Source organism: Pseudophryne corroboree, assembly GCF_028390025.1.
Source record: "Pseudophryne corroboree isolate aPseCor3 chromosome 2 unlocalized genomic scaffold, aPseCor3.hap2 SUPER_2_unloc_4, whole genome shotgun sequence".
NCBI lineage: Eukaryota > Metazoa > Chordata > Amphibia > Anura > Myobatrachidae > Pseudophryne > Pseudophryne corroboree.
The window spans coordinates 109,984-126,322 of NW_026967491.1; the positions used below are offsets into that span (position 1 = coordinate 109,984).

Consider the following 16,339-nt stretch of genomic DNA (forward strand, 5'->3'; position numbering starts at 1 on the left):
AAGGAACAGCAAATTATCAGCCTCAAGTAGCGCACTCCAATGGTTTGCGAATGTGCCCTAGTTTAGCAGATGTTCTCCCATTGGGGGTGATTCAGACCTGATAGCTGCTGTGCATTTTTGCACAGTGGGTGATCAGCAATAGACTTCGCTTTTGCACCGCAATGCGCACACGTATTTTAGCCTATTAGCAATTCTGCTAAAAATAGCAGCGAGCGAACAACTCGGAATGACCACCTTAATGCGGGAGCACATACGGGGCAGGAGAACCCTGACACGTGCCATAAGGCCTTGCCCGTGTCTCTGATTCTGACAACCGTATATTTTGTATATTTTTCTGATTTGGGCTGTGACCCAGTGGAAAATGTATGAACCTGTACACTTTTAATTATGTTGTGTTACATGTGTGTATGTTTTGTTTGTCTATATTTCACCTTTTAGTGATAAGGAGTCTAACCACTCCAATTTTATATGATGACTACAGATGGGTCCACATTTATCTTGATCTGTAATAGGAGTAACTGAGCGAGGACAGTCAGACTTAATCTCCTGCTGTAATGACTTAATCCCCTGCTGTATTGCTCTCTCTGTATTGTATTGCAGCTGAGAACAATAGATGAAGGGTTTATGCTAATAAACCATGTTGTGCCTAGGCGCAGCAAACTAGTCAAGATAACCGTGGACCCATCTGTACTAATAAAAGTTACGTTTTACGTATTTTGTCCACTACAATTTGGGTATAAGTTGGCTATATACACGAGTGCCCCAACATAGGAGTCTAGTGCCATTCTCTCTTGGTACTCTTTCTCCGTTTACTGGTAGTGTCCGGAAAAATGCAGGCGATCCCAAGTGTTTTCAGGGAGGGTGTCTGACGTCAGCTCCGGCCCCGATTATCCTGATTCTATCGCACTGTAGGAGTAAGTGCTGGGCTGCGCACACACTGGATTTTTGCAGCTCGGAGTACACATAGGATCACACACTTGCACAGCGAATTTACACTCCCCTTTGGGCGGCGACTATATGATCGCAGGACAGCAAAGTTAGCCCTGCGCTCAGGTCTGAATTACCCCCTTGTACTTGTTTTCTAAATCTCTTTGAAGTTTGTTTACGGAAATCTGATTGTGCTTATGCCACAAGTGTAAAAGGGCAGCAATGCTTTTACTATTCGTGTTTTGCTAGTAAAATCATTGCCATAAACACAATCAAGTGTCATGTTGGACATTGGTGGATATTCCCAATGTAAATGTTCTAGGCGGATAAACATTTAGCTCTGAAAAAGATTAATTTCTATTTGTAATACTTTCCCGCACATCTCTTGTAGCTGCGATGTCAGGCTCAGGATCTGGACATGATGCCGGACGCGTTTGACGATCAGTACCTCTGCTGCAGGGATGACATGGAGCGTGAAGCGCCAAAGATACTGCAGCAGGAAAAGAGACATAGCCAGTTTGCTGCATTGTGGGATACCGCATGGAGATACTGGCAGACAGAGAAAGGAGGATTAGTCCTTCCTGAGAAGTTTAGAGATGAGTACGGAACAGCTGTTGCGTTGTATACAATGGCAAGCCCCATCTACAGCCAGCTAAACAGGAACGTGTCCATCGCTGGGCGATCCAGAGATTATTACATGAACAATTTCCACTTTAAAGCTCTTCACTTCTACCTGACGAGGGCATTACAGGTCCTGGGGAAAGGCTGTGCTCAGAGGTACCAGGTGTACAGGGGGATAACACGCACCTCGAATGTACATAACAGATACAGATACGGACAGTTTACATCATCATCTCTCAGCTACAATGTAGCTCAACGCTTTGGAACAGCAACTTTTTTTCAGATGTCAACCTGTTTTGGAGCATCAATTGCCGACATTTCGTACCATAAAAATGAACAAGAAGTCTTAATTCCTGTCGCAGAAACATTTAACAAAATAAAACAAACAGGAAACACGTATGAGGTGACGAGCACCGGGCAACTGTGCAGCTACTATGACTGCGCTTACCTAGGAGGTGAGTGTGACATCACTGAGTATCCCTGGGCACTGAGCGTGATGTCACTGAGTGTACCTAGGCGGTGAGTGTGATGTCACTGAGTGTACCTAGTATGTGAGTATGATGTCACTGAGTGTACCTAGGAGGTGAGTGTGACATCACTGAGTATCCCTGGGCACTGAGCGTGATGTCACTGAGTGTACCTAGGCGGTGAGTGTGATGTCACTGAGTGTACCTAGTATGTGAGTATGATGTCACTGAGTGTACCTAGGAGGTGAGTGTGACATCACTGAGTATCCCTGGGCACTGAGTGTGATGTCACTGAGTGTACCTAGGCGGTGAGTGTGATGTCACTGTGTGTACCTAGGCGGTGAGTGTGAAAATACCAAGTGTAACTAGGACATGAGTGTGATATCACTGAGTGTACTTAGGAGGTGAGTGTGATGTCAATGAGTGTGCCTAGGAGGTGAGTGTGATGTGACTGAGTGTGTCTAGGAGGAGAGTGTGATGTCACTGAGCGTAACTAGGACATGAGTGTGATATCACTGAGTGTACCTAGGAGGTGAGTGTGATATCACTGAGTGTAACTAGGAGGTAAGTGTGGTATCATTGAGTGTACCTAGGAGGTGAGTGTGATGTAACTGAGTGTACCTAGTATGTGAGTATGATGTCACTGAGTGTACCTAGGAGGTGAGTGTGGTGTCACTGTGTATACCTAGGCGGTGAGTGTGATGTCACTGAGTGTACCTAGGCGATGAGTGTGATGTCACTGTGTGTACCTAGGCGGTGAGTGTGAAAATACCAAGTGTAACTAGGACATGAGTGAGATATCACTGAGTGTACTTAGGAGGTGAGTGTGATGTCAATGAGTGTGCCTAGGAGGTGAGTGTGATGTGACTGAGTGTGTCTAGGAGGTGAGTGTGATGTCACTGAGTGTGTCTAGGAGGAGAGTGTGATGTCACTGAGCGTAACTAGGACATGAGTGTGATATCACTGAGTGTACCTAGGAGGTGAGTGTGATATCACTGAGTGTACCTAGGAGGTGAGTGTGATATCACTGAGTGTAACTAGGAGGTAAGTGTAGTATCATTGAGTGTACCTAGGAGGTGAGTGTGATGTCACTGAGTGTACCTAGTATGTGAGTATGATGTCACTGAGTGTACCTAGGAGGTGAGTGTGGTGTCACTGTGTGTACCTAGGCGGTGAGTGTGATGTCACTGAGTGTACCTAGGCGGTGAGTGTAAAAATACCAAGTGTAACTAGGACATGAGTGTGATATCACTGAGTGTACCTAGGAGGTGAGTGTGATGTCAGTGAGTGTGCCTAGGAGGTGAGTGTGATGTCAATGAGTGTATCGAAGAGGTGAGTGTGATATCACTGTGTGTACCTAGGAGGTGAGTGTGATGTAACTGAGTTTACCTAGGAGGTGAGTATGATGTCACTGAGTGTACCTAGTAGGTGAGTATGATGTCACTGAGTGTACCTAGGAGGTGAGTGTGATGTCATTGAGTGTGCCTAGGAGGTGAGTGTGATGTCACTGAGTGTACCAAGGAGGTGAGTGTGATGTCACTGAGTGTATCTAGTAAGTGAATATGATGTAACTGAGTGTACCTAGGAGATGAGTGTGATGTCACTGAGTGTACCTAGTAAGTGAATATGATGTAACTGAGTGTAACTAGTAGGTGAGTATGATGTAACTGAGTGTACCTAGTAGGTGAGTGTGATGTCACTGAGTGTACCTAGGAGGTGAGTGTGATGTCACTGAGTGTACCTAGGAGGTGAGTGTGATGTCACTGAGTGTACCTAGTAAGTGAGTATGATGTAACTGAGTGTACCAAGGAGGTGAATGTGATGTCACTGAGTGTACCTAGGAGGTGAGTGTGATGTCACTGAGTGTACCTAGGAGGTGAGTGTGATGTCACTGAGTGTACCCAGGAGGTGAGTGTGATGTCACTGAGTGTACCTAGTAAGTGAGTATGATGTAACTGATTGTACCTAGGAGGTGAGTGTGATGTCACTGAGTGTACCTAGTAAGTGAGTATGATGTAACTGATTGTACCTAGGAGGTGAGTGTGATGTCACTGAGTGTACCTAGGAGGTGAGTGTGATATCACTGAGTGTACCTCGGAGGTGAGTGTGATGTCACTGAGTGTACCTAGTCAGTGAGTATGATGTAACTGAGTGTACCTAGTAGGTGAGTATGATGTCACTGAATGTACCTAGGAGGAGAGTATGATGTAACTGAGTGTACCTAGGAGGTGAGTGTGATGTCACTGAGTGTACCTAGTAAGTGAGTATGATGTAACTGAGTGTACCTAATAGGTGTACCTAGGAGGTGAGTGTGATGCCACTGAGTGTACCTAGGAGGTGAGTATGATGTCACTGAGTGTACCTAGTAGGTGAGTATGATGTCACTGAGTGTACCTAGGAGGTGAGTGTGATGTCATTGAGTGTGCCTAGGAGGTGAGTGTGATGTCACTGAGTGTACCTAGGAGGTGAGTGTGATGTCACTGAGTGTATCTAGTAAGTCAATATGATGTAACTGAGTGTACCTAGGAGATGAGTGTGATGTCACTGAGTGTACCTAGTAAGTGAATATGATGTAACTGAGTGTACCTAGGAGGTGAGTGGGATGTCACTGAGTGTACCTAGTAAGTGAATATGATGTAACTGAGTGTAACTAGGAGGTGAGTATGATGTAACTGAGTGTACCTAGTAGGTGAGTGTGATGTCACTGAGTGTACCTAGGAGCTGAGTGTGATGTCACTGAGTGTACCAAGGAGGTGAGTGTGATGTCACTGAGTGTACCTAGTAAGTGAGTATGATGTAACTGAGTGTACCAAGGAGGTGAATGTGATGTCACTGAGTGTACCTAGGAGGTGAGTGTGATGTCACTGAGTGTACCTAAGAGGTGAGTGCGATGTCACTGAGTGTACCCAGGAGGTGAGTGTGATGTCACTGAGTGTACCTAGTAAGTGAGTATGATGTAACTGATTGTACCTAGGAGGTGAGTGTGATGTCACTGAGTGTACCTAGTAAGTGAGTATGATGTAACTGATTGTACCTAGGAGGTGAGTGTGATGTCACTGAGTGTACCTAGGAGGTGAGTGTGATATCACTGAGTGTACCTCGGAGGTGAGTGTGATGTCACTGAGTGTACCTAGTAAGTGAGTATGATGTAACTGATTGTACCTAGGAGGTGAGTGTGATGTCACTGAGTGTACCTAGGAGGTGAGTGTGATATCACTGAGTGTACCTCGGAGGTGAGTGTGATGTCACTGAGTGTACCTAGTAAGTGAGTATGATGTAACTGAGTGTACCTAGTAGGTGAGTATGATGTCACTGAATGTACCTAGGAGGAGAGTATGATGTAACTGAGTGTACCTAGGAGGTGAGTGTGATGTCACTGAGTGTACCTAGTAAGTGAGTATGATGTAACTGAGTGTACCTAATAGGTGTACCTAGGAGGTGAGTGTGATGCCACTGAGTGTACCTAGGAGGTGAGTATGATGTCACTGAGTGTACCTAGTAGGTGAGTATGATGTCACTGAGTGTACCTAGGAGGTGAGTGTGATGTCATTGAGTGTGCCTAGGAGGTGAGTGTGATGTCACTGAGTGTACCTAGGAGGTGAGTGTGATGTCACTGAGTGTATCTAGTAAGTGAATATGATGTAACTGAGTGTACCTAGGAGATGAGTGTGATGTCACTGAGTGTACCTAGTAAGTGAATATGATGTAACTGAGTGTACCTAGGAGGTGAGTGTGATGTCACTGAGTGTACCTAGTAAGTGAATATGATGTAACTGAGTGTAACTAGGAGGTGAGTATGATGTAACTGAGTGTACCTAGTAGGTGAGTGTGATGTCACTGAGTGTACCTAGGAGGTGAGTGTGATGTCACTGAGTGTACCTAGGAGGTGAGTGTGATGTCACTGAGTGTACCTAGGAGGTGAGTATGATGTCACTGAGTGTACCTAGTAGGTGAGTATGATGTCACTGAGTGTACCTAGGAGGTGAGTGTGATGTCATTGAGTGTGCCTAGGAGGTGAGTGTGATGTCACTGAGTGTACCTAGGAGGTGAGTGTGATGTCACTGAGTGTATCTAGTAAGTGAATATGATGTAACTGAGTGTACCTAGGAGATGAGTGTGATGTCACTGAGTGTACCTAGTAAGTGAATATGATGTAACTGAGTGTACCTAGGAGGTGAGTGTGATGTCACTGAGTGTACCTAGTAAGTGAATATGATGTAACTGAGTGTAACTAGGAGGTGAGTATGATGTATCTGAGTGTACCTAGTAGGTGAGTGTGATGTCACTGAGTGTACCTAGGAGGTGAGTGTGATGTCACTGAGTGTACCTAGGAGGTGAGTGTGATGTCACTGAGTGTACCTAGTAAGTGAGTATGATGTAACTGAGTGTACCAAGGAGGTGAATGTGATGTCACTAAGTGTACCTAGGAGGTGAGTGTGATGTCACTGAGTGTACCTAAGAAGTGAGTGCGATGTCACTGAGTGTACCCAGGAGGTGAGTGTGATGTCACTGAGTGTACCTAGTAAGTGAGTATGATGTAACTGATTGTACCTAGGAGGTGAGTGTGATGTCACTGAGTGTACCTAGTAAGTGAGTATGATGTAACTGATTGTACCTAGGAGGTGAGTGTGATGTCACTGAGTGTACCTAGGAGGTGAGTGTGATATCACTGAGTGTACCTCGGAGGTGAGTGTGATGTCACTGAGTGTACCTAGTAAGTGAGTATGATGTAACTGATTGTACCTAGGAGGTGAGTGTGATGTCACTGAGTGTACCTAGGAGGTGAGTGTGATATCACTGAGTGTACCTCGGAGGTGAGTGTGATGTCACTGAGTGTACCTAGTAAGTGAGTATGATGTAACTGAGTGTACCTAGTAGGTGAGTATGATGTCACTGAATGTACCTAGGAGGAGAGTTTGATGTAACTGAGTGTACCTAGGAGGTGAGTGTGATGTCACTGAGTGTACCTAGTAAGTGAGTATGATGTAACTGAGTGTACCTAATAGGTGTACCTAGGAGGTGAGTGTGATGCCACTGAGTGTACCTAGGAGGTGAGTGTGATGTCACTGAGTGTACCTTAGAGGTGAGTGTGGTATCACTGAGTGTGCCTAGGAGGTAAATGTGGTATCACTAAGTGTAATTAGGAAGTGAGTGTGGTATCACTGAGTGTACCTAATAGGTGAGTGTGGTATCACTGAGTGTATGTTATGCACACCAGTGCCTGCAGGAATGTACTGGTGTCTGAACTGTTATGCACACTAGTGCCTGCAGGAATGTACTGGTGTCTGAACGGATAGGGATGCAAAACAAATGAACTCACAGGCAGACTGGGGAATATGACATTACGTACACAGAAGGTGATAGGGTAACGAAATAAACACAAAGTGAACAGAGAAGCCCAGAGGCTAAGAAACTGGGTGTCTCCCTAGTATTAGTAATGCTCAGATGAAAAAAGCAAGATGTTGTGTTTTAATACGTAGAGAACCCGAAATGCTGTTGCTAAGGGCAACAGCAAAAACCCTAAAGGGTTACCAACGGGTGTGGCAATACACTCCTTGGTCAGAGATGGAATGATAGACACAAGGAGAGTCTCCACAATCCTATTCCTCACTTGCAGTGCACTGGTTCAGCTTACTGCCACTAAACTGACACCTGACACCTTGCACAGTGAGACAGGATTTAGGCAGGCAAGTCTTAGAATACAGCCGCAAACTTGCTAAGTTCCCAGAGTAGCAAAAGAACCCCAGCAAGTTAAACGACTGACTCCAGTCTTACTGCTAGGTCTGGATTGGCAGAGTGTAGTACCAAATCCCCAGGCCTATTTGCAGTAAGCAACAACAAATACAAAGCTACACAGTACTGGCTAACTTTCAGGAACTGACTAACCAACAAAAATTCAGCAGCATCTGCTTAACCTGAGAAGAGGCCTTATATAGCAGGTGCTGTCCATGCCCCACTCAGACCTCACAGACTGTGAGCACAAAAACCAGCAGCGGATCCCCTGCCGTGCACAGAGCCTGTAACCACTGCACAGCAAAAGACCCGAACCGGAGTATCAGCTGCGCTCAGGTTACTCCGCTAGCACTTGTCTCCCGGTTGCCATGACGACGTGGCAGCACAGGGCAGGAGACCCTAACAGTACCCCCCCTCTGACGAGGGGTCAAAGAACCCCTACCACCGGGTTTATCAGGGAACTGCGAGAAGAAATAGCGTATCAGTCTGGGGGCATGAAGATCACAACTGCGCACCCACGACCGCTCCTCCGGGCCATACCCCTTCCAGTGCACCAAAAATGACAGCCGACCCGAACCATCTTGGAGTCAAGAATCCTTTCAACAACAAACTCCCTCTGGCCACGTATCAGAAGAGGGGAAGGTCTTCCACTGGAAGAAGGATTACTAATCGCCCTTTTTAAAAGGGAACAATGAAATGTTTTATTGATACCCAAAGAACGGGGCAGATCTAACTGAAATGCCACCGGATTGATAACCCTGGTGATCTTATAAGGGCCGATGAACCGGGGGCCTAACTTATGAGATGGCTGTCTCAACTTCAAATTCTTGGTAGACAACCAGACGAAGTCTCCTAATTTGAAGCTGCAGGGTCTTTTCCGCTTATCAAAAACCCTTTTGGTCACTAATGACACAGACACAAGGGCTTTCTTCACTTTCCTCCAAATACCTATAAGGACCGAAACCACAGAGGAAGCACCAGGCGTGGAGTCCAGGGGGTCAAAAGAATTGGCCTTAGGATGATGCCCATACACACAAAGGAAGGGAGAGATCCCTGTAGCAGAGTGAGCCGCGTTGTTATATGCAAACTCCGCCATGGACAGATGAGCAACCCAGTAAGTCTGGCACTTGGAGACATAAAACCTGAGGAACTGCTCCAAGGACTGGTTCACCCTTTCAGTCTGCCCATTAGACTGCGGATGGTAGCCTGACGACAAGCTGACAGAAATCTGGAGATCGGAACAAAATGCCCTCCAGAATTTGGCCACAAACTGGGATCCACGGTCAGAGACCACATCAAGTGGCAAGCAACCCGTGGAGACGCACAACATGCAGCATAAATAATTCAGACAGGCGTCTGGCCGATGGCAGCCCAACCAGTGGAACGAAGTGCGCCATCTTCGAAAACCTGTCAACGACAACCCAGATGGCTGTCATCCCCGAAGATTTGGGCAAGTCCACCACAAAATCCATTGAAATGTGGGTCCATGGCTTAGATGGGATAGAGAGTGGATGTAATGGGCCAACAGGAACCCCTCTAGGAGTCTTATTTTGGGCACAGATGTCACATGCCCGAACCCACTGATCCACATCCTTAGCCACCGAGGGCCACCACACCGCCCTAGATAGCAACTCCCGAGTTCTGGCAATACCCGGGTGACCTGCCGACTTCTTGGCATGGAATTCCAGGAACACTCGCTGTCTTAACCTAGGAGGCACAAACAAAAGACCTACCGGAAGGTCTGGAGGAGCCTGCTCCTGTGCTCTAAGGACTAATGATAAGAGGTCCTGGGTAATGCCCACTTTAATACATGATGGGGACACAATGGGCAACGGCTCCTCGGTGGTCTCCTGGATTGGAGCAAAACTCCGTGAGAGCGCATCAGCCTTGATGTTTTTTGACCCAGGGCGATATGTTATCAAAAAATTAAAGCGAGCAAAAAACAAAGCCCATCGTGCCTGCCTGGCATTGAGACGCTTCGCTGACTCTAAATATGCCAGATTCTTATGGTCGGTGAGAATTGAGACCACAAACTTAGCCCCCTCAAGCCAGTGTCTCCACTCCTCGAGTGCATCCTTAATAGCCAACAATTCCCGGTTACCCACGTCATAATTCATCTCGGCAGGCGAAAATTTACGGGAAAAGTAAGCACAGGGATGAAGGCGATTATCAGACACTCCCATCTGAGAGAGCACTGCCCCAATACCCATCTCAGAGGCATCCACCTCCACCACAAAAGGACGCTCTGGATCTGGGTGTCGCAGCACCTTGGCCGATACAAATGCCCTTTTGAGACGGGCAAAAGCCGCTTTAGCCTCACAAGACCAGTGAGCAACATCCGCCCCTTTCTTAGTGAGTGCCACCAAGGGTGCCACTATAGACGAAAATCCAGCGATAAATCGTCTATAAAAATTCGCAAAGCCCAGGAAACGCTGAAGCGCCTTCAAACTAGTGGGCTGCACCCAATCCAGGACTGCCTGTACCTTGGAACCCTCCATTTGGAAACCTTCTGGGGAGATAATATATCCTAGAAATGTGATTTGCTGAACTTCAAATTCACACTTCTCCAGCTTCGCCCCAAGACGGTGCTCTCTGAGTTTCTGGAGGACTAAGCGTACATGCTTCCGATGTTCCTCCAGGGAATGGGAGAAGATTAGGATGTCATCTAAGTATACAACTAAGAATCTATCCAAATATTCCCTGAGTACATCATTCATGAAATCCTGGAAGACTGCCGGGGCATTACAGAGCCCAAAAGGCATCACCAAATATTCATAATGCCCTGAGTGGGTATAAAAGGCAGTCTTCCATTCATCCCCCTCTCTTATTCGGATTAGATTGTACGCACCGCGTAGGTCAATCTTAGAAAAAATGGTGGCAGTACGAAGCTGGTCAAACAAGACCGAAATGAGAGGCAGTGGGTATGAGTTTTTAATCGTGATACGGTTCAATTCCCTGAAGTCGATGCAGGGTCGCAACGAACTGTCCTTTTTACCCACGAAGAAGAACCCCGACCCAACTGGAGACTGTGAAGGTCTGATAAATCCCTTAGCCAAGTTCTCCTGAAGGTACTCTGCCATAGCCTGAGTCTCAGGACGTGACAGGGAGTACAACCTGCTCTTGGGAAGCTTAGCATTTGGCAACAAATCAATGGCACAGTCATAGGGGCGATGGGGAGGTAGTACCTCTGCAACTTTTTTGGAGAACACGTCCGCAAAATCTGCATAACACCCTGGCAATCCTGGCAAACTTAGCTGCGAGAGCCTGACTGGAAGGCTCAAGCAACTCCTGAAACAATCAGTACCCCAACTAAGAATCTTCCCAGAGACCCAGTCAAATTGAGGATTGTGGGCCCTTAACCAGGGTAACCCCAACACCAATGGGGCAAAAGTACAGACAGTCACATAAAAGGACAATTTTTCAGAGTGTGTGGCTCCAATAAACAAAGAAATCTGGCTAGTGCAAGAGGTAATTTTACCTTGGGATAATGGTTCCCCGTTTAATCCACAAATCTCAATTTCCGATGCCAAGGGTACTAAGGGAACAGAGTGTTTCAGGGCGAATTGGCGGTCCAAAAAAACCCCGTCGGCCCCACTGTCCACAAAGGCCTCAGTCTTGACTGTTTGACCGAGGATCTTCAAGGTCACCGGAATGATAAAAGTCTTCTTGGGAAATTCTGACTTCTGGCCTGACAGGATATTTCCCATCACCCTCAGGCCCTGAAGTTTTCCGGCTTTTCTGGGCATGATACTACCACATGACCTTTATTCCCACAGTACAAACACAACCCCTGCTGTCTCCTCCGCGTCTTCTCACGCGAGGAGAGGCGGGTAGCCCCAATCTGCATAGGCTCCTCGGAAAATTCCTCAGAGTCTGAGGTTCCCTTGGGAAAGAAGGAAACCTCGGTCTCCCTTTCAAGCCTACGCTCTCTCAGCCGTCTATCCACCCGGATGGATAACTGCATGAGCTGATCCAAGCTATCAGGCAAGGGATATTGTACCAGTTGGTCTTTTATCTGGTTAGAAAGACCTCTTCGGTACTGGTGTCTCAGGGCTGGGTCATTCCACTGGGTATCATGGGCCAACCTCCGAAACTCCGTACAGTAAACCTCAACTGGCCTTCGCCCTTGCTTAAGGATCGAAATCTGAGCCTCGGCTGATGCCGTCTTGTCAGGGTCATCATACAACATGCCCTGTGCCGTAAAAAAAGCATCAACACTTTTAAGCGACGGACAGTCAGGCTGCAACCCATATGCCCAGACCTGTGGGTCTCCTTGTAGCAAGGAAATCACTATGCCCACCCACTGTATCTCCGACCCAGAAGACTGAGGCCTAAGCCGGAAGTATAGCTTGCAGCTCTCCTTGAAACAAAAGAACTGCGAGCGATCTCCAGAAAAACGATCCGGGAGATTTACTTTCAGCTCCTTAACCCCTGAAGGTGCTGCTGCTGCGGGAGCTCCGCCAGCGGCCTGGGAGGTGTGCATTTTAATGGACAAATCATTAAATTGTCGAGTCAGGACCTGCACCTGATCGACCACTTGTTGCAACGTATTTTGAGGGGTATGCTCCATATTCCCACAAAATTTCAACAGGAGTATTAGGCTGCTGAATATGTTATGCACACCAGTGCCTGCAGGAATGTACTGGTATCTGAACTGTTATGCACACCAGTGCCTGCAGGAATGTACTGGTGTCTGAACGGATAGGGATGCAAAACAAATGAACTCACAGGCAGACTGGGGAATATGACATTACGTACACAGAAGGTGATAGGGTAACGAAATAAACACAAAGTGAACAGAGAAGCCCAGAGGCTAAGAAACTGGGTGTCTCCCTAGTATTAGTAATGCTCAGATGGAAAAAGCAAGATGTTGTGTTTTAATACGTAGAGAACCCGAAATGCTGTTGCTAAGGGCAACAGCAAAAACCCTAAAGGGTTACCAACGGGTGTGGCAGTACACTCCTTGGTCAGAGATGGAATGATAGACACAAGGAGAGTCTCCACAATCCTATTCCTCACTTGCAGTGCACAGGTTCAGCTTTCTGCCACTAAACTGAGACCTGAACACCTTGCACAGTGAGACAGGATTTAGGCAGTCTAGTCTGAGAATACAGCCGCAAACTTGCTAAGTTCACAGAGTAGCAAAAGAACCCCAGCAAGTTAAACGACTGACTCCAGTCTTACTGCTAGGTCTGGATTGGCAGAGTGTAGTACCAAATCCCCAGGCCTATTTTCAGTAAGCAACAACAAATACAAAGCTACACAGTACTGGCTAACTTTCAGGAACTGACTAACCAACAAAGATTCAGCAGCATCTGCTTAACCTGAGAAGAGGCCTTATATAGCAGGTGCTGTCCACGCCCCACTCAGACCTCACAGACTGTGAGCACAAAAACCAGCACCGGATCCCCTGCCGTGCACAGAGCCTGTAACCACTGCACAGCAAAAGACCCGAACCGGAGTATCAGCTGCGCTCAGGTTACTCCGCTAGCACTTGTCTCCCGGTTGCCATGACGACGTGGCAGCACAGGGCAGGAGACCCTAACAGTGTACCTAGAAGGTGAGTGTGGTAGCACTGAGTGTAGCTAGGAAGTGAGTGTGATGTCACTGAGTGTACCTAGAAGGTATGTGTGATGTCACTGAGTGTACCTTAGAGGTGAGTGTGGTATCACTGAGTGTGCCTAGGAGGTAAATGTGGTATCACTGAGTGTAATTAGGAGGTGAGTGTGGCATCACTGAGTGTACCTAATAGGTGAGTGTGGTATCACTGAGTGTACCTAGAAGGTGAGTGTGGTATCACTGAGTGTACCTAGAAGGTGAGTGTGGTATCACTGAGTGTACCTAGGAAGTGAGTGTGATGTCACTAAGTGTACCTAGGACTCCAGCATGCTCTGGTGGTGGTGGGGCACCTGCAGAGGCAACCCAAACCTACGGGATCTGAGGGAATCCAAGTGCCAGCCAAAGTTTTCTCTCCTTGCTCGGATTCCAATATGAGGCAAAACGTCATCTACCCGGCGTCGGATCTCACATGATTTGGATTCAATATAAGTCTCTCCTTTGGGCGTCATTACACACAGGACACTGGACAAAGGGGGTAATTCCAAGTTGATCGCAGCAGGATTTTTTTTAGCAGTTGGGCAAAACCATGTGCACTGCAGGGGAGGCAGATATAACACGTGCAGAGAGAGTTAGATTTGGGTGTGGTGTGTTCAATCTGAAATCTAAATTGCAGTGTAAAAATAAAGCAGCCAGTATTTATCCTGCACAGAAACAAAATAACCCACCCAAATATAACTCTCTCTGCACATGTTATATCTGCCTCCCCTGCAGTGCACATGGTTTTGCCCAATTGCTAACAAACTTGCTGCTGCGATCAACTCAGAATTACCCTCAAAGGGCACATCCACTAGATTGCCAGGGCATTATAGCTTTATAGCAATATAAAGCCCAGAGCACCTTCTCAGTTCCTCCAAAGGGCAGCATTTTCTTTTTAATCCCATTATTTATTAAGCCTTTATTGGTTCACAATCAATCACAGTGGTGCTGTAACTGCCCACAATGCTGCCTATAGCTCCTAATACATGGGCAACATTAACCCTTGGTGCACACTGATGTTCTTTTTTTTGTCACTGCCCACAGTGCTGCCCAGAGCTCCAAATACAGGGCCAGCATTAACACTTGATGCATACTGGTGTTCTTTTTTGTCACAGCCCATATTACTGCCCAGAGCTCCTAATACATGGACAACATTAACCCTTGGTGAACATGGGTGTTATTTTTTGTCACTACCCGCAGTGCAGCCTTAATCTATTTTTGGTGCATTCTGGTACCATTACTATAATAAACACAGTGATTCACAGCATGAAAAAATGGGTATTTTCAGACCCAGGCCATGCCACTGCATGAATAATATAAGTGCAGTGATTCACAGCAATTTATTTAAAAAAAAATTAACAATAAATAAAAAAAAATTGTGTGTATGCAGGGCCAGGCCGTGCCCCACTGCTTTCATATATACTGTATAAAGTTGTCATTTGCAAAAAAAAACTTCAGCTAAATAAATACTAGGTTTACTTTGTACAAATTGTGTGTGTTCATCAATACTGTTAATGATCAGTCAAAAGAAAAGCAGGAGAAGCAATCAAATACTATCACTGCAGCTGCTGCCACCAGTAATGACGATACCAGTCCTTCAATGTCATCAACTAAAGGGCATAAAGGGTTTAAGACAGGGCATCTGAAATAAGACAAACAATATTTTACAGTCATAAAGAAAAAAAAACACATCTAATAAAGGGAAAGGTTAGTGCAGAAAAACATAAAAGTGACAACATGCCATTCTGTACATGCAGTGGCAATGAAAGGTTCAGGCCTTTGTATTTATTTATGAGTGGTGGTTCTGCAACTGTCAGTGAGGCATCTTCTTCTGCCTTTCATGACGATGTAAGACCTTCTCACTCAGAGTCTAGAAGAGGTGGAAAAAAAATATGTGCTCAAAACCCCCACTAAGGCAGTAAAACAAACTGTATGTTCAGAAACGTCACAAATCCCTGAGGAGAGATAAATTCTATTTGTGAGCCTGACCTTTCTGATATTGTACTCATAAAGAAGCCTCCTTCCACCTTTTTTGCAGCCTCTGCAAATGTGGGATGAGTAGCAGAAGTGTAGCTGGTGCCACAGAAATTGAGGATGCCACTTTAGAAGTGCAACAGGATGAGGAAGATATTTGTGTAGCTGATAACCAGTGCTAATGAGGAAATGATAAAGACGAGGATGTTGTTTGTGTAAGTCAGGCACCAGTGCAAGCAGTTCTTGCCCGTAATAAGACGAAGGCCATTGTCATGCATGGGCATAAGAATTAACAATCCACCTCTTATGTGTGGAATTATTTTTGCCCAAACCCTAACAACAATAGTCAAGCCATCTGTAGCATTAGTAATGCCATGTTAAGTAGAGGTAAAGATCTTAACCGAACCTCTTCCCTGTTACGTCATATGCAGTGAGTTCATGGGACATCTTATGGAAAATAAGAACCTTATGCTAAAAAAATAACAACAAGCAGTCCAGCATCACCTGGCTCCCATCTCTCAACTACATCTCAGTACCTGCAATCTGCACCAGCAACACCTTCATCCTTAATATCCCATTCCTCACTAATGAACGGGGGTAATCCTACGTGCAATTTGATATGGATAAGTGACTCCTCCCCTATCAAGGATCCTCAGAAGAATCCTTGAGCGCTAAGTCTGCTTCTGCTGGGAGTGGATCTTCATCCCAGAATGGGACCATGTAGACTACTAGTAGTTTCAAACAACAATTGACTGTGAAACAATCCTTTGCGGGAGAAAGCATATATGATAGCTCTCACCCAGTCGCACAGGGGAGCACTGACGCTATGATGGCTATTCTAGTATTAGCAGCGGGTTTTAGGTACAAAATTACATCTGAGTTCCATTTTTACTAAACAGTGGCGCACGCGGGGTGTTTCCGAGTACCTGGAAACCCCCCCTGAGGAGTTGAGTTTTCAGCTTTGTCTCCATCTCAGCAAAAGGCGCGACTGCGATCGCGAACGCGGAGCTGCAGCAGCAACA

General features: G+C 46.2%; 1 protein-coding gene across 1 annotated transcript; it reads left to right on the forward strand.

Annotated features, from left to right (window-relative positions):
• Positions 1 to 1,318: 1,318 nt before the first annotated feature.
• Positions 1,319 to 15,499, forward strand: LOC134983060 (ecto-ADP-ribosyltransferase 5-like; the record flags this gene model as incomplete). The annotated part of the gene is made up of 2 exons (XM_063948755.1): positions 1,319 to 2,067; positions 15,382 to 15,499. Coding segments are annotated over 2 exons (867 nt in total), but the record flags the coding sequence as incomplete, so codon positions are not given.
• Positions 15,500 to 16,339: the final 840 nt, after the last annotated feature.